Source organism: Carcharodon carcharias, chromosome 6, assembly GCF_017639515.1.
Source record: "Carcharodon carcharias isolate sCarCar2 chromosome 6, sCarCar2.pri, whole genome shotgun sequence".
Classification (NCBI taxonomy): domain Eukaryota; kingdom Metazoa; phylum Chordata; class Chondrichthyes; order Lamniformes; family Lamnidae; genus Carcharodon; species Carcharodon carcharias.
In genome coordinates, this window is record NC_054472.1 from 63,772,969 (window position 1) to 63,797,883 (window position 24,915).

At 44.9% G+C, this 24,915-nt stretch overlaps 1 protein-coding gene across 1 annotated transcript in view; it reads left to right on the forward strand.

Annotated features, from left to right (window-relative positions):
• Positions 1–24,915, forward strand: part of csmd3b (CUB and Sushi multiple domains 3b) — a 2,092,226-nt gene that overhangs the window by 1,875,783 nt on the left and 191,528 nt on the right. The window contains exon 43 of the mRNA XM_041189252.1: positions 4,395–4,572. Coding sequence (XP_041045186.1) covers positions 4,395–4,572 — 178 coding nt within the window. The remainder of the gene's footprint in view (positions 1–4,394; positions 4,573–24,915) is intronic.

The following is a 24,915-nucleotide window of genomic DNA, read 5'->3' on the forward strand; positions in this document are numbered from 1 at the left end:
GACAGAGAGAAACTATTTATGGCAATTAGGGAATCCAGGATGAGGGTCTTCAGTCAAAAAGTTAAAACCAGAACTTTCAGGAGTGAAATTAGGAAACACTGCACGCAAAGGGTGATAGAAGTTTGGCACTCTTTTCCATAAACAGCAATTGATGCTGAATCACTTGTTAATTTTAAAATTAAGATTGATAGATTTTTGTTCATCAAAGGTGTTAAGGGACATGGGGCAAAGGAGAGTATATGGAGCTAGGTCACAGATCAATCACAATCTGACTGAATGGAAGAGGTTAGAGTAGCTAAATGGCCTAGTCCCAATCCTATGGCAGAAAGGAGATGTGTCTTGGGTGTATTAACAGAAGCTGGTTGTGCAGAATGAATTAGTGCTTTTAAGATGGGGAGGTAAATTGAATGAAAATAATATACTTTTTAATGGCCAGGATTTTCTATTCGTCGGGTGTGCTCAATGGGCGGGGCAGTTGCGGAGCCGACCCCTAATTGGCCCACCCTGTGTGGATCGTGAACGGGAGCATTGAGTACTAGCTGTGTGGGCGGGGGGAGGAAGGATAGTCAGGTCCAGCTCTCTTTCGCGCATGCGCATAAAAGAGCGCTTCATTCTCCCTGAGGCAAGGAGCTGCCTCAGGGAGACTGAAGCCCTTTTTTAAAAAATAAATAAATGCATTAAAAATTGAATGAAACATGTCCCCTCATGTGACATGTTTTCATTTTTGGAAGGAAGTTTTCATTTATTTTGTAAAAGCTTTAGGAAACCTTATCCTGCTCGGGCGCACATAAAGGCCACTTGGCCTTTTCGCCTGCCCGCCAACCGTAAGGTTGGACAGGCAATGTAAAATTCAGGTTAATTGCGTTAATAGTCCTATCAGTTATCGGCGGGAACACAGCCGACTCCAGCGCGCTCTCGCCGAACGAAACATTGCGCGACAATGTTGGGACACACGCCCGATGTCATTGCACGTCATTTAATGTTGTGACGTATTGGGGTGCGCACCTGCACGCCGAATGGAAAACCCTGCCCAATATTTTGAAAATAAGTTCTGATGGTGCAGTGTCCATTTCAGAGACTAGTGATATATTTTGAAGTGTATGTTAAGAAATCTATAATAAAATGAGTATTGAAGAAACTTTATGCCATCAATCTTCTCTAAAACTTTTCCAACCAACAGCATTGCCAGAATGCTTCTTCAGATCCATTTTTAAAATTAGCTTCAAAAGCATTATGTTTTCAAATTTTAAAAAAATGTATATTGGTGCAGCTGGGAAGGCCTGCTGTCCAGAGAAATGCTTATCTTGACAATGTAACCTGCAGCACTAAACTCTTGGTTCAAAATTTCAAGACACTGATTCCTCCAGATGATTATTGTAAGTATCATTCACTGACTAACTCACTGACAGAATATATTGCTGACATTAGCTGAATGACTCTCAGTTAGACCCTTAGATTTAAATATTAGTGTTCAGAAGGTTCCAGAGATTAATGTGATTGGAACATTAAGAGACTGATGGTGGATTACTTCAAAGCAGGCATTGAGTATTTGATGTTAAAAGAACTCATCTGTGTTGATTAAAATTATTCCGACAGGATAAGGAGCCAAAATTGAACTGAGCACAATTTTTTGGCAATTTTTAATTATGCATAGAAGTTGCAAGAAAGCTCAGGTCACTAGGCCCAATCAGTCCAAGTCGGCAATTACTTTTTATGCAAGTAAATGATTCTAATCACATTTACCTGCCCTGTTCTCATATTACTTTATTGGCATTTTCTTAATACTATTCAAACTAATATTTACTATTGGCAGTTTCTGCCTCAACTGCTTACATTGGAAGTGAATATGGCAATCTCATTAAATTCTTATGGAAAGAAATTTCTCTTGCACCCTGTTAAAAGTTGCTTGTATTTAATCTTGTAAGTATAGTCCCTTATTCTACAGTCCTAATCTGCTGGAAAGATTTATAATGTCCCACCTTTTAATATTTTTAAACACTTCTGTTGTGGACTGTATTTAATGCAGCCTATTGCAGTGAGAAACATGGCATCCAGGCCCTCTTGATTATGGGAGAGGCCCTGCATCAGCATCCTGGCAGCAGCAAAACCTCCCCCAGTTAAGTCAGAGGCTGGAAGGGGTTGACATTGGATTCCCAACCAGTAGAATGTCAATTGGCTCATTAATGAACCAATTGATCCCCAATATTCCTGAGCACATTGAAATTTAGTGATGACTCAGGGATTAAGTGGGGGTCACATGGCTTTCCTGCGCCCTCAGAAAGCTGCTCAGCAAACCATTGCAGCCAGCTGCCACCACTCCCATTGGCACTGGCAGCATGAGGAGTTGCTGGCCCCTGAATGGCTGGCAGCTCTCAGTGGGCGGGACTTTCACTGGTGGGGACCTTACCTCAATTGCAAGTAATTGCAATGGTAGCCACTTATTTGCCTAAAGGACATTTCATTCAATTAGCCTCCACTGTGGAACTGACCGAGTTCCCAATTTGTTCTCTGGCCAGTAGGCGAGAACTGCGTCAGCCTGAAAGAATCCTGGCCTAAATCTATTTCAATTGTAAACTTATCCACTTTAGTAAGAAAAAGTTAAAAAGTATAGTATTTTTGAGCGATGAGAGACTTGGAAATGTTTGCATTCAGAGGGACCTGTATGTCCTTGTACACGAATCACAGAAAGTTAAATTGCAGGTACAGAATGTAATTAGGAAGGCAAATGGTGTGTTAGCTTTTGTTGCTAAGGGATTGGCATAAAAGAATAAAGAAGTCTTCCTATAATTGTTCAGGGCATTGGTGAGGCTATACCTGGAGAACTGTGCGCAGTTTTGATCTCTTTACCTAAGGAAGAACATTCTTGCCCTAGAGGGATTACGACAGATGTTCACTAGACTGATTCCTGGGATGAGGGGTTGGTTTTATGAGGAGAGATTGGGTAGATTAGGCCTATAGCCCCTGGAGTTTAGAAGAACGGGAAGTGATCTAATTGAAACATGTAGGCCAGAATCTTCAGTTTGGCGAACGGTGGGTAAAATGACGCAGGGTCACATCAGGTGTGCATCCCAACGTCACCATGCATCATTCAGATCTTCAATTCGATGGGTGCACACCAGAGTTGGCTGCACACCCGCCGAACTGTCAAAGGCCTATTAAGGCTATTTAAATTCCAGTTAAAATAATTAACTGAGCTGTCCGTCCAACCTTAAGGTTGGCGGGCAGGCGAAGAGCCCAGGCGGCTTTCACATTTATCATGAAACCTCATCCATGGGCGGGATGAGGTTTCATGAAGGTTTTTAAACTTTAATCAAAATTTTTAATAAAATTCACTGACATGTCCCATCTCATGTGACACTGTCACATGAGGGGACATGTCTTAAATTTTTCTTTATTTAAATTTTTCAAAATCAAACTAACCTCCCTGAGGCAGCTCTGTGCCTTCGGGAGATTCTGAGCTCTTTCACATGCATGTGCAAAGGAGCGCAGGCCCCGACTCAGCCTACTCCCCCGCCCGTACAGGGAGTGCTCAGCACTTCTGGGTGCATGTCACACTGGGCGGACCTTAATTAGCCCACCCGTGTAAAATGGCAGCGCGCAGCCGATTGCAGGTAGCAATCGGCTGCACCCCCGCCCCTGCCCAACCCCCACCGACAGGGAGAAAATTCTCTTCACATAATTCTTAAGGGGCTTGACAGGGTAGGTGCTGAGAAAATGCTTCCCCTGACTGGGAAACTTAGAACATGGGGTCACAGTATAATAATAAAGGTTTGACCATTTATGTTTGAGATCAGGGGTAATTTCTTCATTTGAAGGATTGTGAATCTTTGGAATTTTCTACCCCAGAGAACTGTGGATGCCCAATCGTTGAGTATATTCAAGCCACAGGTTGATAGAATTTTGGGTACTAAGGGAATTAAGGGATATGGGATAATGCAGGGAGGTGGAGTTGAGGTAGATCAGCCATGATCTTGTTGATTGGTGAAGCAGGTTTAAATGGCCAAGTGGCCTAATCCTGCTCCTATTTCTTACGTTTTTGTATGTCCCCATAATCTACATGATTGTAATGGAAATAAATCCCCATTCAAATAGTGAATATAGGAATTTCAAACTGCTGCCTTAACCAGCACGTTCAAATAGTGCTCAACGTAATTACAACCCTTGGCGTTTTTATGTAATGGCAAATGGCTTCTTTAAAATGTACTTGAGAAACATTGCTGGGAGAGAACAGAATAAAAGCAAAAATGTCATTTTAATAGATTCAATCTTCCACTATTTTTGCAGCTGTCAATATTTTTTGCTGTTTGCACATGTATTGAATGAAATACAAACAGGCAGGAATGTGAATAAATAGATTACATTTTCTAACGGATTGATTTTTGTTATTTCCCTAGCTCTCTGTGGAGGTAATATTACTGCACTAAATGGCACTATCTACTCTCCTGGGTACCCTGATGAGTACCCTAACTTTCAGGACTGCCTTTGGATTGTTAAAGTACCTCCAGGCAATGGAATCTACATCAACTTTACTGTCTTACAGACGGAACCTATATATGACTTCATTACTGTGTGGTAGGCCCTGAATATTCTTGTGCTAATATATTGCAGTTAAGTCATGAGTTAAACTGAGCTTTGATAAATTAGAACACTGTTGATTTGTAACTAATGCTTTAGGTGAACTTAAACTTATTAGATGTAAACAGTAATAATTATAGTCTCTGCACCAAGGAGCTCAAAAGGCAGCACCATCTATGTTCCTATTTTTAAAATATATATCTTACTCTAGTTGTTGGTTATCCTACTAGATAATGTAAAAACAAACTACCAGAGTCATGGAACTCTAGCAACATCCAATGGAAATTAATTTATTTGGAGACCAATTGGATCAATAATTACTGTGAATATAGTAGTTTGGCAGTGTATTGCTGAGAAAAGAAACATGCCATCAAAAGTTTTTGTTTTGCACTCATCAGGATAGTTTGCAAGGGTTACCAACTATTATGAGGGAATAACAATTTATACTGCATGAGAGGAGAGTGCTGATTGGTTGGCAAGTGGACTCTGGCAGAGGCATTGCCATAGAGAATGCAGCTTGGAACAGTTAGCTGCCCAGCTTTGTTCAAATTCAAACCAGGCAGGTTGACTCTGATTGGTCAAGGCATCACCCTGAGGAATGAACCAAGGAATGACTATCCCCTAAGCTTCTGTTTAGTTGAAAAGGTGCAATGTGTGGGCATGTTCCTAATAACTGTGATTATATATTTTTTCCGGATTCGCAGAAACAGCTCCTTATAGGTCCTCTCCTCCATACTAAATGGACTGTTCCTTTAAAGCTGGAAGTCCATGCATAGGATCTAAGGACTGAGAAGCGGTGGCTGGGTCGTTTCAAGGTTTTGACCCTATGCATGTTTGCTGACATGATATTTTAAAGGCAAAGGTCCGAATTGGCCTGTAGATGGGCTCAGCACCCAATTAGTGGTGTTGGGAGTGACCTGACACTGATATCATGAACGGAGGGCAATTCTTAAAAATAGAAACTAATGGTGACCATCACTGGGCTTGTTGTTGCCTGGAGGACGGAACAGACAGAAAAGCAGAATGCCAGCAGCCTCATGCTCCGCACAAGTGCCCAAACACTCACTCCCCAGTTACTCAAGCTGCTCTGGTCAAGCAACGGCAACCTTTATACCACTGCATGAACACCTCAGTTTGACTATTCATTTTTTTTATACAAATGATTTTTCAACAGCAGCAACAATTATTTATAGTTCCCCACCATGCTCCCAACAACGATGCACGAACGTGTTTTTGACTTCACTCTTCTGGTTATTAACTTCGAAAATGTGTTACCCAGGAGTTAGACTTTTTTTTCTGTTCTAACATTTTTTGGGTAACTACCCAGGTAAGTAAATCGGAACCATCTGAAGCCTCCAACTCTAACTCACATGCCGGAATTTTCCAGCCCCTCACACCGGCAGGATCTTCCGGTCCTGCCGACACGAACAGAGATTTCAATGGCTCTCCAGCCCCACCGCAGAGGGCTGGAAAATTCTAGCCACAGACTTTTTCCAGAGGGTCCTGGGGAGCAGGTGAATTGTCCAATGGTTGTTGAAACTTTCTGGACATTTCCCAAGGAGTCTCTGCGTTGTAACTTCTGAGGGGTTCAGTACCGCATCTTCCGGAGCACCTCTGGTCTCCAACTATCCAGAGACCAGAAGACCTGGGCCATTGTATCCACTGGATTGTGTCATTGTCTGAACTCAGCAGCTTCAAAAAAAACATGGAATGGACTATTATAATGCAGACCAGTTGTGATTGGAAAATTATATTGCAAGGCATTGCTATTAGGTATAAAAATGGTTTGGTTCGAAGGTGTATTGTAGGAGTAGATATAACCAGATGATAATTTCTGCTATTTTGTGTTTGTGCACGCAGTAAATATAAATCTAACCTCATTTCAACTTTTTGCTGGAATGGGGTCATTTTTAGCTTCTCAGCCTAGGAGATAATCTGGTGGAGCAAATCACTCATGCAGACCCACTGTCGCTCACCACCAACATCATAAAACTTATTCTGAAAACTGGGAAAATTCTGTAACAAGTAATCAACTCTGATAAATTACCTCGTGGGGGAGAACTTTCAGCTTCACCTCCTATGTGAACTTTTGCCACATCTCAGTCTGTGGCTAAAGAGGCAAGTAGATAACACACGGCACCCTCCACCCTGCAATGATCAAACACCGTGGATTAGGGAAATCTGAAATTAAAACGGAAAATGCTGAAAATACTCAACAAGTCAGGCAACATCTGTGGAGAGAGAAACAGAGTTAACATTTCAGGTCAATGACCTTTCATCAGAACTGGGAAAAGTTAGAGATTTAATAGGTTTTGAGCAAGGGGTGGGCGACATAAGGACAAAAGGATGGTTTGTGATAGGGTGGACGACAAGAGAGATTGAATGACAGTTAGTCACACAGGGCCAAAGGGAAAGTCATGACATTTGCTTTCTTTACAAATCTGTTAGTGAATTACATTTATAGCATGGTGTAAAAATTAAATATTTTTGGAGTGTTGGTCACTGTTGTAATATCTTGTATTGTACTGGCATGGTAAAAAGATGTCCTGTGTTTGCTATTTCAAACGATCAATCAAATATTTAAAAATAATGGCTCTGAAAATATGTGGGAGCCTGCCTCCTGGATTAAGCACTAGGACATAACCAGCACAGCCATTGTCATTGACAACCAAAGGTTATCAGGTTTAAGCAGCACAACACAGAAGAGGGAGGCTTTGGCAGTGTGGAGCAAGTCTTATTTATGTTGTTTCAACCCTAATAAGGGGAGTAACTTGCACTTTCTCCTTACTGAGGCACTTGCATTAGAGGACTCTGAGCCAAAGGAGGTGCCAGGAAAATGGTAGACTAATAAAACAGCATATGGCAGTGCTGTGTCAGTTGGCTTCCGCAGCTAAATTTGGCACAATAACCGATGAAGTAATTTGTGACCAACTGATAGAAAAAACTTCAGTTTCAAATTAGGGAACACCTATTCATGGAGGATGGTGATTTAACCTTGGAAGAAACCATGACTTTAGTCCAAATCAAATCTGCCAGGGTTGATTTGAAGCACTTATACAGAAATGCACCCTCTGACTCAGGATCGCAGATGTAGCCTGCCCAACTAGTTAAAGTGCGTGGGTTATGGACAAAGAGATTTTAGCAAGGTCACCAATACTTGCCCCATCATGGTGTGATCCTCTCAAATACGTGCTCAAATCGTGGAGGTCCCCATCAATTCACAACACCATGTCCAGCTTGACGGAAAAAGTGTAACTCGCCCTCAAAAATGAATCACTTCACAAAGGTGTACAGCTCGAAGAAGACTTCATCAGTTCGACACATGGAGGAATCTATTCCTGAGAGTGAAATAAGGCATGTGTATAGCATCGTGGACAATAACGCAGCAGGTCATTTTAAGGATTGCTCAGTAGAGATTGCAGGCATCTCACTTTAACTCCTCATTGATGTTGGTGCGAAAGTATCTATATTGAGTGATAAACCCTACATTCATTTTTTTCACAACTTTTTCTCACTCCTGAGACAGCTACTCTTCAAGCTTACTAGATTATTCCAGCTTTGGGAATGATCACAGTTTCAAAGAGCAACAAAAATACCAACCTAGACAAGTTCACATTCTATGAAAAAGGGGTTAAATCTGTTCAATAAGCTTGGATTCAAGCTTGAAGACTCCACTGGAGTACCCATTAACATGATCAATGACACTGACTTTACACCCCAGTATCTTCCTAATTTATCGGGTTCAGGGAGATTAAAAGGTGCTGTCATGTTTCTTGCATCGACACATCAATTCCACCAGTTTCACAAAATTGAGAGATGATTGCCAACTTGAAGCAGATGGTATCAATAAGCGACTCATTTTCATTGAACCTAGTCATTTCATTATGTAAAAAAGGGAAAACTTAGATTTTGCATTGACCTTAAGGCAGTCAACAAAGCAATCATTCCAGACATGTATCCACTCCCTAAGATCCAAGGACCGTCATCATTTGATGATTCCACACCTTCACAAAACACGACATGCGATGGAGCTATATTCAGATACCACTAACAAAGCAGAGCCGGTATCTTACAGCTTTTCTTACTCACAAAGGTGTGTTTAAGTTTTGTAGAATGCCCCATGGACTAAGTTCAACACCTAGTGCGTTCCAGAGGATTGTATCTATAGTTATGTCAGACATTGAGGGGACGCTCAACCTACTTGGTGATGTTGTTGTCCATGGAAGGGACAAAGCAGAACATGATCGGAGGTTACCGGTGGTGCTCACTCAACTTGCACAATGGAGTTTGATGCTCAACCATGACAAATGTACATTTGTGGCATCCAAGATTGACTTTTTATGGTATAGTGACAGCAGCTGGAGTTAAGCCTATATGTTACAACATCAAAGCCATTCATGCACTTTTGACCTCGTCTAACATGAAAGAGTTGGCAGTCCTTTTTACTACCAACCTTTATCACAAATTCATTCATAATTATGCAGAGATCGGGGAGCCTTTGAAAGCTACTGTGCAAAGATGCAAAATGGGAAGGGACATTCGCAAAGCAAACAGCATTTGACACGTTAAAGGTGAAGATAGCATTGCCCCCAGTCTTTGTGCATTTCAACACATGTGAGGAAACAAATGTCACAGATACATCAGGAAATGTGATAGGCGCTGTACTATCAGTACATTGAAGGAAGAGAATGATCAATCACTTACACATTACACCCATTGTCGGAAACTGAACACAAATACTCTACTAGGCAGTGGGAAGTACTAGTCTGAATCTACGTTTGTGAACATTGGCAACTGTATCCCTATGGTTAAAATGTTCACTCTCTGCACTGATCACCAAGCACTGACTACGTTGTTAGCCATTCCAGAATCTGATTATTAACATCCTTGTATCTATGAATGGTCAGATCATCAGCTTCAGTACAACCTTGAGGCCGAGGATCTTGTAGGTTCCTAAAACCAAGCTACTGACATGTTTAGCCATATTACTATTGCAGACTGCGTTAGCAATAGAGAAACGTCTTGCGACACTGAAGACTACAAGACTGCACTGAATACACACGCAACTGGACATTTGTTTTGTGAGAAGAGTTGAATGCAGAATTGGTGACAGACAGCATTCTACAGGAAGTTAGCATCTAAAAACTGAGTGGGACCCTAGTCAAAAGTTGTCTTCAGTGCCAGCAGGTACAAAAACTACACCCCCCCCTTAACTCCTTTGCATCCCTGGGAATGGCTGGGGCGGCTCTGTGTGAGCCTCCACGTTGACTACGTGGGGCCCTTCTTGGGCACAATGTTCTTTTTACTAATAGACACCCACTCTGAGTGGATAGATGTCTACAAAGTCCAGTCACCCATGTCTGCTGCCACCATAGACCGTTTGCGACAGAGTTTTGCAGTGCACAGGTTACCAGAGGTGCTTGTGTCAGACAACAGGACTGCATTTACCAGCAGGGAGTTCCACAGGTTTACAGCCCTCAATTGAATAACTCATCAGAACCTTGTCTTACCACCCCACCTCTAAAGGTTTGGCTGTGCAGGCAGTCTAAACTTTTAAGTCTGGGATGAAAAAGCTGATCAGGGATTCCATTAGCACCAGATTGTCACGATTCCTGTTCGCATACTGGATGATGTCTCACACGACCAACAGTATTGCCCCACTAAATTACTAATGAAGAGACATCTTTGCACCCATCTAACTCTTATCAGGCCAAATTTAGGGGGGAGGGTGGGGAGAAGCCAAGAGGCACAGAAGACCAGACATGATGGCCATAATTATGAAAGAAATTTCATGGTGGAAGACACAATTCTCGCGAAGAACTTTGGAGATGGGCCAAATTGGCTATTAGGTGAAGTGAGTGCAGCGACAGGATCTCTCTCCTATAATGTGTCGATAAACAGATGAATAATTAGACAATGCATGGATAATCTCCAAAGAAGAGAGACAGTCCCACAATAAGGAATGCAGTCGTCACTCACATTTGAGTCTGTGCTGCATGTATAAGAAATGTCACACGATTTGGAAGTATTGATGGAGCTTGATGGACTTGAGAGGGTGGAAGACACAAACTTGCCCACTTCCACCAAAGAGGCTGACCTCTGAGCCCTGAGAACGGGGGCCTTGGAAAAACCAGCCCAGGCTGTTGAGCTACGATGCTCAACACATCCGAGGAAGCCTCCTGAGAGACTTGACTTGTAAAATAGTTATTCATGTAAATAGTTGGGATGTAGTGATGCTTGTCAATTGTACTTCCAAGTAAAGGGGGAGGGATGTGGTAAAACTATGTACCTTTAAGAGAATGTAATTAGTTGACCATGTGACTGTATTGACCAATTGCTACACAGCGCAGGCTTCTTGGTTAAAGGAAGTCTAGAGCTGGAGGTGATTGAAGAAGCACATGTTGTGTTAGTGTCCTGTTCTTAGTTCCAATAAACCACCAGTGTTTGTTCAGTTAAATCGGTCTCTCTACCTATATTGTTTCAAGCAACAACTAATGTGTTCATATCAAGAGCGCAGCTCGCATTCACTGAACAAAGCAAACCTGATAGCCTAAAACAATAAAAGGTCACAAAACTGAAATCTTCTCTCCACAGAGGCTGTCTGACTTGCTGAGTACTTCCAGCAGTTTCTTTTTTATTTCAGATTTCCAGAATCTGCTGTATTTAGCTTTTGTCTTCATCCTGCTTTACTGGCATGAACTGGTCTACTCTCATGTTACTACACTGATAAATACTTTGCATCAGTTTGTACTTCAATGTTGCTATAAGCCTGGACATGTTTCGATTCTTCACTAAAAAGGTTCTTGCATACTGAAGTCACTGAATGGTGGCATCTCTTATGTAGCCCATGAAGTTCACTTTAGAGATGTCAATGGCTTCACTGTGAAGAGCACCTGGAAGTGGGTTGTAAGGCTCTTAAGTATTTTAGCACTTCAGATGTAGAAGAACACACCAAGCCTTCATTCGCTTGGCCTGATTACCCTGCTAATTAACAGCTATCAGACCATTAATTAGCTTGAGATGGGTCACCTGTACCCATCTGGGGAGGAAGTCCCATCACCGTGAGTTGCCGGCCAACAAATGGTAGCCATTGGTAGGACTGCAGTCAGTCCCAAAGGAGGCATTTCAGTGGTGGAGGCTGGTGTTTAAGGTAAGTCTGGGCTCTTGCTGGGGCGAGGCTGGCAGGTTTCAGTGAGCGGGGCAGAGGAGTATGGTAGACGGGGCAGGGTGGAGGGGAAATGGACTAGTGGGAAAACCAGGAATGGGGAATTCCGATGGGCACAAGGCACAAAATGGAGGCAAAAAGTCCTCCCCAGTGGACATCAACAGCCATCAGCCTGACCAGTGAAACTTGCTGACAAGGTCAGGCCAGTTGGCTATCATGTTACTGGGGATGGGACTGTTCTGATGTACAGAAGTAGTTCATTGTAATAGCGAGACAAAAGCAAACTCTGTCTAGACAAAGATAGAAAGCTGGATTTCATTGCTGTCAAATCACTGTGGCTTCAATGTTCTCAATAAGTTGAGCAAACTTGGCACCTGGAATATGTAAACAATGAAAGGGCTGAGGAAAGCGGCACTTCCATCAAGAGGTAGGGAGAAGAGGTATAAGTAACATGAATCTGAAAAAGATGTGAAGGGCAACTGCACAAATAGCTCCTATAAGGCATCTGACCTACAAGGACATGCTACAAACAATGCGAACAGAATGGAAGAGGAGCATAAAACTGACCTTATTAAAGTAATGAAGATCCTAATAGACAAGTTAAATTTTGGTGGTCTTGAAATTTCTTATGCTGCAATCCCAACAATTGTACTGGAATCAAGCTCTTAAGGTGACCTCCACTGTTGACCTTACCAGAAAATACAGACGGATCGACTCACCAGCATGCAGGCAAGGAAATCTATGCCCAGATGTACGCACTTGCCTCAAAAGGTCAGAAGAATGAAGTATTGAACCAAATTTTCATACTGGACACTTGCAGAGGCTCATACTTCTGAACGCCTGCCCTTTGGGACCCTTCACCTGCTTTACTCACAGCCTCACCCTCCTGTCTGTAACCACTGGCTAAATCAGAAGACCCTGGCTAAATCAGAAGACCCTATCTTAAGTGGTGTGACTGTCTCCTGGTATAAAACATCCAGGTAACTCTAAACCCCCCCCCCCCACCCACCCCGCCCGCCGCCTTCTCCTCCTCCTCCTCCTCCTCCTCCTCCTCCAATGTGTCACAGAATCTGTAGCTCAGCCTCCAACTCAATGACTCTGAGCCGAAGTTTCTCAAGCAGCAAACACCTACTGCAGACATGTTTGTCCTGGAGCACAATGTTATGCAGTAGCTCCCACACGTCACATGTCCTACCATCACTAATGTGTTTTAAATAATTACTTAATTATATTAATCACTTATGTTGCTTTCTTATATATTTTATTAACTTTACTACCAATTTATGTGGTATTTTAAACATTAGAGATAGAATAGATCTTACCCACTTACCAGATACTCACCATTCAACTAGCTCATTTCCATGTAGTAGAGCAAGAACCAATTCCTATGGGGTGAGAAAAATAGAAAAAGGAAACAAACACCTGCCCCTCCCACCCTTCACTGAACTCTACCTCACACCAAACTCCAAGTCTTCACTCAGCTCAGCTGCACTCTATTTAGAACATTCAGTTTTATGACTGCTTTTAAGTGGTGTCACCTGAAGACCTTCACTGCTTCTGTGGCTTTGAGGTCCTTTGATGTTGTATCCTCCTGCTTGAGCGTCTCACTTAACTTCACTCGAATGCCATTAGCAAAGTTGAATCAAGGCTGGCCAAGGGAGGGAGGTGAAGGCTGGAAGCAGTGGGGTGGGGTGGGGTGGGGTGGAAGGGTGGAATAAAGGCTGGACAGGGGAGGCATTCTTATGGAAGAAGGCTGGGGAGAGTGCCCGATGAAGTGAGGTGGTGGGAAGAGTATCTGGGGAAGGTGGGCTGGGAAGGAGGGGAAAGAGTGTCCAGGGAAGGTAGGGTGGGAAGGGAAGTGTCTTAGTGGGTGGGGCCAGTGTGTCGACTGTGGGGTCCTCGGGAAGAACTCAGGGTAGTGGCGATAGAATGGAGCAATCAAAGGGGGAGTGGGATGTGGTAGAGTGGCAGGTCCAAGATGAGAGTCTGGTAGATGAAGATCTTAGTAGATGGATGTGGGTCACAGAGGGAGTACGAGGCACGTGGCTTGGTAGCGGGAGGGGGCAGGGTCAGAGTGGGCATGGGGACAATAAAGGGTGTCAGCTCTGATGGGAGATTGGTTGTGGTAGTGTCTAGGATAGCAGCCGGGGGGTGGGGGTGGTGAGGGTAGTGGGGGTGGGGCGAGATTCAAAGGTGAAGAAGGGGAGAGGAATAGTGACACTGGGTTGATCAAAAGTGATGGGGGGAGGTTGGTGGGTGACACAGGGGGGTAGAAGTTGGTGGATCTAATTTGAAAGGTGGCACTTACCATTTTTCCAAATTGAACTTGACCATGCAGTTAGTCAGTCAGTGTGATCCCTCAAAGTGCGTGGAGTGTCTTTTCGGGTGGGTGGACTGCAAGGTCAGCATAAGTGGCTGATTAAAGGAACACCCTAATAATTAAGAGACAACTGGATGTCAAAGATGCTTACTTGTGTTATCTTCTCTATGGTGAAGCCACATTACAGCAGGTTTATTCCCAACTCATGTGTCCCATAACATCAAGATCCCAGCAAGGTGTGGAGCTGCCATTTGTTCTGTGCCATTGGCTGCAGTCAGAGGCAGGGATGAAGAGAGGGAGGGAGGTGGATGTCTCCAAGGGTCACAACTGATGGATGGCAGCCGACTCACGACTCCATCCTCCCAGGTGAGTGGTCACGGCTGACAAGGGATCATGCAGTTAGTCTTTCTATGCTGCCAAGGCAATGGTCTCTCCATAGATTTTCGAGGGTACTGGAGACAAGCGGAAAATTTTCAGCGTGAGGCTTCTTGCCAATGGATCTCATCACCCTGGTCAAAGAGCAATGTCTCCATATGCATTCATGTATGAACAGGAGGAACACCCATCTCTGGTCCTTTACCTGGAAGGGGTTGGGAATGCCCTATCTAGATGGAGGCTAAGTGAAGGGCTTAGCACTGGCCTGCTGACTTTGAGTTGGAGGGAAACCTGTATAGGACATGTTCACTAAATATATCATTTCATTTCATTCAAACATCCACTGAGGCATCAATGATGCAGGCTGCAGGCAACCCTGCCTTGGGAATGGCTCTCATCCAGATGAGGAGAAGGAGGGCCTGCCGCTGATTGGCACAGGACCATGAGGAGCGAAGGCCTGAGCAACAAGAGATGGAGGGGCCTCAAGAAAGTCAAGATGCTGACGAAGAAAATACACTGTAACGTTTAGCCTTGGCGTGAACATGGGTCTATCGCTGGCAATGCTCTTATCTATAGATGAATGAAAGGCAATGTCAGAGGCTGCTTTGTATGTCCTGGACATCTTCCAGCTTCTCCAGTAGGACCTGCAGCCACAAGGACTCTGGAGGTGTAGTGCAGAGCTCCTGCCCTGCATTGAGTGAATGATTACCCTGGTTGTCCTGGTGCTGTTTAAATATGGTGGCAGGACCTTCAAACCCATATGGGGTGGGTGACTTGCTGCCTGCCCCACCACGAGATTTGCTGAGCTCCTCACTGATGCATAATTGATATGCTGAACAATGGCAGGTCAAGCGTGTTCAGCCATCATGCCACCCAGCGGGAATCATGCCGACTTTCCCACCCACCAATGGACTTAATATCCAGAACAGAAGATTCTACCCATTTTTTTCTGGGTAGTTGCATCCCCCAGTCACAGCCCTGTCATAACTCACCTTAATGAACATAAATACAAATCATGTTACAGCATTTACTGATGAACTGCAATGGAGGAAAAACCAATTTTACTGACTTTTTAAACTCTTGATGCCTCCTATCCATGGTTCACACCTCCATGCAGCTGATGGAAAACCCAACAGCTGCTAAAGTCCAGCAGCTTCCATGAAAATTTAAAAAACTTTACCACAGACAGGTTCTCGATGAGCACGCAATGCTGTCAGTTGCCTCCTTAATAGGAGCGGTGAGTCCCAGGGCCTGCTCCATCCCCATCTCATAATAGTGGCCAAGGGCAGAAATTGAGGCGAGACTTCCTGGCACAACACTCAGCAGCCATTATTTTTCTGGTATTGTCTCCATTTGGTTCCTATTGAGACCATGGAAATCAGGCCCTTGGTATATGGTTTGGAGCAAGGTGTTAAGGCCTCATCTCTGAAACATTCACCCGATTCATCCTCTGAGTCCCTGTGTAAGAGTTTTATACAAAGAAATGTCCTCCTCCAGGGCCTAACCCCCAGACCTTGATCTTTGGAAAAAGCAGGTATAAATCAGTGTACTGTACAGCACGGAACTGCTAGGTTTCTGAAAGGCTATTGAAATGGGAAATAGCAGCATAGAGAATCTCCAACCCTGGCCCCATCACGTCTGCATTGCTGGCTTTGTAAGGGTTCGGCAGAAAATGTGCACCTTACAAGGTCAAAAGGATTGAGGGGCAGTTAAGTCTGTGCTCCAAGCATGGAACAACATGGTGTAACAGAACAAATTTATGAGTAAAGAACAATTTTTATCAACGTTAACAAAGTCACCCAATAAATCCTAAAATCAGAGCTGGGCAAAGATGATCAAGTGGATGAAGATTTTATTCTACCAATACAGACAGGAGGGGGTTTAATTTAAGCAGCCCTGATTTCTTTTCTCACTACCTGTCTGTAAACAGAAAGGTATTTTTGATTTTTAATTTCCCCCTTTATACGAGGTGGCATATTTTCCCAACCCCTCAGTTTTGCTGTGATCCAATGCCCTATTAGTAACCCCACAGCAAACTCAAGAAAGAATGAACTTAAGGGGTTAATTTATTTGCAAACGCTCAAACGCAGGAGGAGTGTCGCAGAGTGGCCCCCTTTTTATTCATACAATAAAGGTTGGGTAGAGAACTCAAAGAGGTGCAGGACAAAGATCACTGGCAAAATGGGAACTATTGTTTCACACAAGTCCAGAATCAAAGGCCAATTGTGTATTCTTTCACAGAGTCGGCAGGCTGAAGAAACCTGAAGCTGGATATCCACTTTTCCAGTAGAGATGACTTCCATGATGGGATAGCCACATTGAGATGATTTAATCTTGTAGGCCATATAAGAATTAAGATCTAGAAAACAGAAAAAAGACTGAGTGATTGGACTAAATCAAAGTGTATATAATCTTATTGAAGAAAGTTATCTCAATTTTTTTATCCTTTCATGGGATGTGGGTGTTTCTGGCTAGGCCAGGATTTGTTGCCCATTTCTAATTGACCTTGAGAAGGTGGTGGTGAGCTGCCTTTTTGAACCGCTGCAATCTGTGCAATAATTATTGCACAAGTTTCCTGACTAATCACGCAAGTAAAATAATATTGAATGTGATGAGGAAGAAAACCAGTTAAGGATTTGCTAAAAATCAAACAGAATCCAGACAAGGAAGAAAAATGAAATCTCTGATTGTCTGCTTAAAAAGACAAAAGTGATCAAAAGAAATGTTTGTAATGCTTATTCGTGACATAGAACTATTTGACCATTTAAGACATGTGAATACCCTCAAAGTATGATTTAAGTTGGGTTTCTATAAATGTTGACAATAGCGAAAGAAATAGCAACTACAAACCATAAAGAAAATATCAATGTGCAGATATCGTAGCATTGTAGAAATCAGAGTAGAATTAAAAGAAATTGATGCAATTAGTTAATTTACTTACATTGGATCAAACAAGTTAGAAAATGATGGATATAGTGCAGAATTTAAAAACATAATGGTTTGATAAGGATTAAGATAATTGAACTGACTATTATCGGGATAGATCAAAATCTAAATAATGTTCATGTGAATACTGATAAAAGGTGCTAGTTCATTATCTCAGTTGAATGGACCTGAATATTTTGATTTTGAAGAAAATAGTAGTGGGTCTTTCGAAGAAAACTCGCTGATACTTATTTAATAATTGCTGCAGCTCAATAAAAGATTTCCTGAACTGACTTAAGGTTAATTGGATCTGTTAATGAAAACTGGGTCTGAAAAGAGTGCTAAAGCAAAGCTTGGATAGTTACAATGTTGGACAAATGGTGTTCAATTGTCAAAGAAGATACTAGAGGACGTCAGGGAAAATAAATGAGCGTTACCGAAGGGGAATGTAGATCCAAGTTTGAAGCAACGAAATGCTACGTGGAGTGAAATGTGTGATAGAATTAAGTACTGAATGCATTAACCTGGTTATAAGAAATTTCTCTCTGATTTTTACAAAGGCATTTAAAATTTTGAATAAATGAATTTTATTAAAAATAAATGAACACAATCATTGAAATTACATATTATGATTTCAAGCCACGTATTTGCTGGGTAAGATCAAGCAATTAACTGCTGCACACTTATCAGAAACAAGGAATAGTGATAATGATGAATAGGAGATGGTAGCTACATTTGTAATAATTCATAACTGCTGAACAATGATTGAGAATCCATACTTAGTTGATCAGATTATCTGATGCTTTCCTCTGATTAGAAAAATGGGATCCTGGGAACTTAATGTTACATTTTATAAGACTCTAAAATTGTCCCAATGTTTTTTTGCTTGTAAATTGAACTGTTCAAAAAAAAAGACAATTACTATTGCCAGACATTACTTCTTCTTTTACAGGTAGCGTCTATCTGCGCAGATTGGCACAGAAAAAAACACTTGTTAATAAACATCACCACTTAAATTAAAGTTTTGAATTCAATTTTCAGTTTATTTAGGACAACAAAAGCAAAGTATGTTTATATATCACCTTTAATGTAACAAAACATCCTGAGGCCCTTCAACATGAACATTAATACACAAAGGGCAGATGACCAAAAAAGCATGATTAAAGAGGTAGCTTTCAGGGTGAGTCTTAAAGGAGGTTAGAGAATCAGAGAGGTTTAGAGAAGGAATTCTAGAGCCTTGGCAGCTAATGTCACACTCACCAACACTGAATCAATTAAAATCAGTTATGTTCGAAAGGCTGGAATTAGAGGAGCACATATATCTCAGAGGATTATAGGGCTGGAGGAGATTTCAGAGACAAGGGGTGTAGTTTTCCGAGCCCACTGGTGGCAGGCATGATAAGTGGCGTGTGCAGAAAATATGGCAGGCGTGAAGGCAGGTCGCAATATTCCACTCAGCCTGCCCATGGTGGGCCGCGTTTCCCGCCTTCGGTCAGCGGGGAGCTAATTATAATAGATTAGCATATAATTAAAAGGCCATCACACCAGGCTCTTGGAACTCGTATCGCCCGTCCACATTGGCGGGAAAGCACACCGACGTGTTTCACAACAACACGCAGGAGACATGCACTTGGCGACCTTCACTTTGGGGGAACTGAAGTGAGTGAGCAGCAGCGTTCTCCACAGCTCGCCCGTTGTTTACAGGCCCCAGGGTTGCCAAGGGGGCAGGGGAAACTGATGCCTGGCCTCTGAGGCAACTGCTAGGGTGGTGGCGGGGGTGGTCAAGTGCTGCTCTGACGCTGCAGTCCACACACAGGTAATTAAGGTGGGGGGGCAGAGAAAGCGAGGGAAGTGGCCACTCAGTAGGGACACCTGTATAAACTGACCACCCCTCTGCAACTAAGACAGAATAGGTACAGCCACAGTGAAATAATTGGGGTCAGGCTCTTAGCCTGCTCGCCCATGCAAGCACCCTGGAGGCACCAAAGGGTCACCAAGCGCTCCAGACATTACCACACACCTCCCCCCACCACCACCAACAACTGGCACAGACTTCGAGTCCGCCATTACTTTATTGGACCATGGAGCAGTTGGACTGCACACGTTGTACAATCTCCTCGCCAACACTGGCAATGTAGCAGTCATTACTGGAGGCGCTCACAGCCCCATGCAATCTCAGCATCCCAATTTGGACCAATGTCCTCCATGTTGCAGACTGACAGGGCAGCCATGCAGCGCACTCATCCCTGGCCATCCATGGGGTGACCAGCACTCTCCAGGAAGCATTAAGGGGTAGTCACAAAGGGCTTGGAAAGGTGCTAAGTACAACCATGATAACCACGTCTTTCTCTCTTTCATGCTGCAGGAGGATCATGTCAGGATCATGGATCCTGGTGATCTAGCTGTATGCCTGATGGTCTACAGAGACCATAGAAGATGGAGGAGAGAGTGACTGAGGCTCCTGGATGCGCAAAGGCTGGAGCAGCAACCTCTTGAAGTGCCAGCAAGGACTCCGGCACATGCCCAGGCGCGACAGTGCGCCATGGCTGGTCGGCGCTTAGCGACACCGCCTTACATTCCTGCAGATGACTGAGAACTAATGTCACTGACGACTGCACATGTCTAGGGACCTGCTGGCTCACATCTGCCACTTACTGCAGGACTTGGCGCCAAGACGACATGGAGGGCATCCACTGCCAATGGCTGTGAAAGTGACCGTGGTGCTCAATTTCTATGTCAGTGGCTCCTTTCAGGGCTCCACAGGTGACCTCTGTGGGATTTCACAATCCGCCACCCACAAACGCATCCATGAGATCACTGATGCCATCTCCTCCATGGCACACAACTTTGTGCATTTCGCCCAGGACCGAGAGAGCCAGGATGAAAGGGCCATTGGATTCAACCTGATCTCGGGATTTCCACAGTTGCAGGGTGCAATTGACTGCACTCATGTGGCATTCAGGTCTCCATCACTACACCCGATGGACTTCATCAACCGCAAGGGCTTCCACTCGCTGAATGTGTAGCTGGTGTGCAACCACCAGAAACACATCCTGCAGGTGTGCACACGGTTTCCCAGGAGCATGCATGATGCCTACATCCTGAGTCACTCGCAGATCCCTGCAGTCTTCCACGGTCCACAGAGGCTGCAGGGTTGGTTCCTTGGGGACAAGGGCTACCCACAGAGGCTGTGGTTGATGACACCCGTGCGGCGGCCTCAGACTGCAGCAGAGCGATGCTATAATGAGGCTCATACAGCAGCTCACAACTTGGCGGAGCAGACCATCGGGATGTTGAAGATGAGGTTCCGGTGCCTGGACCGGTCTGGTGGAGCCCTGCAATACAGTCCGCAGAGGGTGTCATGCATCATCATTGTCTGCTGCGCCCTTTACAACCTGGCGCTGCAACAGGGAGAAGAGCTGGCTGAGGAGGAGATGGAGGAGCTGCATGTCTCCTCGGATGCGGGGGACATCGACGGGGATAAGGCTGAGAGGGTCCTAGGTGGTGTTGATGATGGGGGTGAGGCTCTCGCATTGGCTAGATGAGGCAGGTGCACTTGGGAGGCCCTCATAGCTGCCAGAATTGTGAAGGTTGATGATGACATGCAGTGAGGTGACTCCATAGATCCTCACATCGCAGTTGTGAACGTTTGACTCCAGCCTGGCTTATTGCAGCGCCAAAACCCTCTGTGAGAATGCTCCTGTCATGGAGATGAAATGGAGGCCCTAATAGTCGCTCAGGAGGACGATGAAAACATGCAGTGAGGACACTCCATAGACCTTCACATAGCCTTTGAGAATGTCTGACTCCTGTCTGGCTGAGGACTGCTTGCTTGCACTCCATGATCAGGGCCATCTCAGAGACAGAGCCATGAAACTTTAGACACATCTGATGCTGTGTCCGCCTTCAGCACCTCAGTCCTTCAGAGCTGGTGCACAGCATCGCTGGTCACAGATGCTGGTGTGATGGGGGCCAGCCCCACCTTAAAGGTGTTGAGAACACACAGAGAGTATGAGAGAACTCTGTGGTGTCTGCCCACTATATTCTGTCACCGCCGAGGTGCAGGCATCAGTAATGTTTCCAGGGAGTGTGAGGCTGGATCATCACTGTGGTCTAAAGGCCGCACAGAGCGCAGGGAAGAGGCCCTAGACTGAAACGCCTGCCTTTTATCTTGTGCAGAAAGGTTTCACATTTGAGTGACAAGAACACTGCTCGTCAGAACAAGGAGCCACAGGCAGGGAAACATTCTTAGGAGCTTATTGACAATAGTGAACAGTATGTACAAGTGATCAACACCTGTGTCCAGAAGTGAACTACTTTTATCTAACTTTCCTAACCCTGCCGCTATGTCTTGGTGCTCCCTGGACATCTACAGCAGAGGTAGAGGCTCTGTGATGTCCTATCTGCGATGACTTTGGCAGGTGTTCTCTGGAGGGCTAAGACTTGGAAGGCCCCGGCCTGCTTTTGTGGCCCTGCTGTGTGGCAGTGGCACCCTCCTCGGCCTGTGAAGCTGGATCTGCGGAGGTGACAGGAAGAGGGGAGTCAGATGGGCCGGTCATTCCCAGAGTCACCTGGGTGGATGGCCCCAAAGCGTGCACCTGCTGATCCTCTTCCTATGGGTGCCCGAGAGCCCCTGGCTGACTCCGTTAGCGGAAGGGGTAGCTGGAGTGAGGTCGAGCTGCCCAGCACCTGTCTCACGTACACACTTATGGAGGCCAACTATGGCATCAGCAATGTAGCTGAACCCGTGCAGCAGTGCAGTAGTGATATCTTGGACCAAGGTCTCCATGACGGCTGCCATCCTGCCAGTGTTGACCTCAGTGCATTGCAATGCTGGTGCTATCCCCTCAGCCTGAAGGTAAACAGACTCCTCCATTGTGCCTTGCAATCTGAGGAGTGCAGCGGACATCCCTTTCTGATGTTCCCGAGCTTGCCTTTGTAGCTCCAGCAACTGTAACATGACTGAGTCCAGAGGCTTATCATCTGGCTTAGACTCAGCAACGTTCTGGCCTCCAGCAGTCCTCCAAGTACCAGGGACCTGGGAAGTCCCTGCCTCCGCCTGCTGTGGATCAGGCAGTGTGATGTGCCCACTAGGTTGTGATCCCAAGGCTACTCTAAAGCTATGTTGCACCGAGGTGTGTGTCTCTGTGCTGGTGGAGGGTGTGGGTTAGCGCTGTGATGGGACTTCAGGGAGGGTACCTTCAGATTCCTCTTAAGAGGTTTCTTCGGAGCTTGATTGGAGGCTCTGGGTCATGGACTCTGTCGACTGTTTGGCAGATGTGCCTGCGAAAGCAAGGGGAGATAATTAGTATATGTGAAAGAGGACACATCACTCACAGCATGGTTGTCTGATGGATGTTGCACTGCTGGACCCTCGCTTGGTAGAGTAGTGCCAACCTCACTGTCACCATAGGACCAGTCCCGGTCATCGCCGGCCAGCTGGATGGTTCTGTTTTCGAATTCTGTCAGAACTTTGATCTCCGGCATCCCTCCACCTATCTGCAACCTCTCCCTCCTGCTGTGAGCTAGTTTGTCCTGCATGGATAGAGATGGGGAGAGTGTCTCAGGATGCCTTCTGGGCCAGATGATAAGTATGCCTGGCCTGTGTGAGTGGTGAGTGGTAGCATGGACGGGATGAGGACAATGACTGTGTGTCAAAGAGTGAATGGTGATGTCCCTTGCCTAGGCAGTAAATGAGGGCCCTGTGGATGGGACATGGGTTGGTGAGTATGTGATTTTGGAGTGATGAAAAGAATGACTTACCCTGGCAGAATGGAGGAGATCATTCATTCTTTTGCGGCGCTGGATGGCTGTCCTCCTCTGCAGGGCATTCGCGCTGACCACCACCTCCGCCGCCTCCCAAGCCAGATTGGTGACATTGCTACTCATTCTGCGGCCAGAGCTGGGGTAGAGCACATCCTGCCAGTCCTCCACGGCATCCAGCAGTCGCTCGAGGGACCCGCCCTTGAAGCGGGGCGGGTCTGCAGTCTTTTTGCCTTTGCTGACCATTTCTCCCAGGCAGCGGTGGTGAGCTGGTGGCTATAAGCACTTTGCTGGTGGCTGCCTTTTAAAGATGGGGACTGGTGTGATGCAACAGCAGGGTGACGGCAGGCGGGCGAATGAAAGCCCACCCGCCATGGAAGCTGCTTGTTTAGCGGGAGTGAATATATAATGAGGCGGGTTGAGGAAGATGCAGCATAAAAACCCGCTATTTTCATCGGTGGGCAGAACTCCATTTTACCTGCCCACTACTGCACTCAGTGCAATTCTGAGAAAGTTCTGCCCAAGAAGTGAGAAAAGCCAGGCAGAGATCTGAAAACAAAAAGTTTTAAAATTGAGGCATTGCTTAACTAGGAGCCAAAGTAGCTCAGTGAGCACAGGGCCAGTGTGTAAATGGTATTTGATGTGAGTGAGGACATGGACAACAAAGTTTTGGATGAGCTTAAGTTTATGAAGGATAAAAGGTGGGAGAGCAGCCAGGAGAGCGTTGGAATAGTCAAGTCTAGAGGTAACGAAGGCATGGATCAGTGTTTCAGCAGCAGACGAGTTGCAGCTCGGTCAGAGTCTGGTGAAGTTACTCCTCTGATGGAAATAGGCGGTAAAGAAACAGCTCAGCAAAAAACTATCAAGCCTTCCAGAATGAGGAGATGCCTTTCAAATCCAATGGCGTGCTCAGGAATTCTGGCAATTACACATGTTAGAATGCACAGACAGAAATACATGTGGATGTTGTTGCACAGATATTAAGTGCTAGTAATTTATAAATGTTATAAATGTGTATGTTTAATAGATATGTAAATAGTTAACACTACCACATGAATATCTAAAAGGACAGAATAGTGTCCATGACTTAAACAATGAGATTTGAGGTGGACTTTAACTTAGATTGGGGCCAGGATTTTCCAGTGGTCGGGCAGGCCAGGGAGTGGCTGGGAAACTGACCACCACCTGCAATCAGGTTCTGACCATGATTACACGCTGGCTGGCCAATTAACGGCCAGCCACAGTAAAACGTGTGCTGCAGCACTTAGCACTGTTGGGATGGGAGCGGGAGGAGCGCGAGCGCTGAGGTTGGCGCATGCACGCGGGTGCTTCCTGAGGCACAAAGCTGCCTCAGGGAGCTGAAGATTTTTAAAATTAAAAACTTAAGCAATGTTAAAAACATGTCCCCTCGTGGGTCACTGTCACATGAACATGTTATGAATGAAATTTAAAAAATTTTATTAAATTTTTATTTGCTGTTGGAACCCTCATCCCACCCATGGAAGAGGTTCCTTAAAAATCCAAAGGCCACCCTCGCCCAACGTCATCACGCGTCATTTTACACTCGTTCAGGACGAGCACAATAATCTTCCCTGGGTTTCTGACAGGATATGCTCTAGTGAGTTGATTTTCTAAGCAGAGACAACAGGAAGCCATGGCGATTTTAATTGCCAGGCCTCATTTAAATGCACCTGTCCACTTCCCAGTTAGAAGGTGTAAGAAGAGGGCACAGAGCGACTGCTGGCAGGTGAAGATCAGGTGCCCCTTGGCTGCTCACCAGTTTCCATGGAGG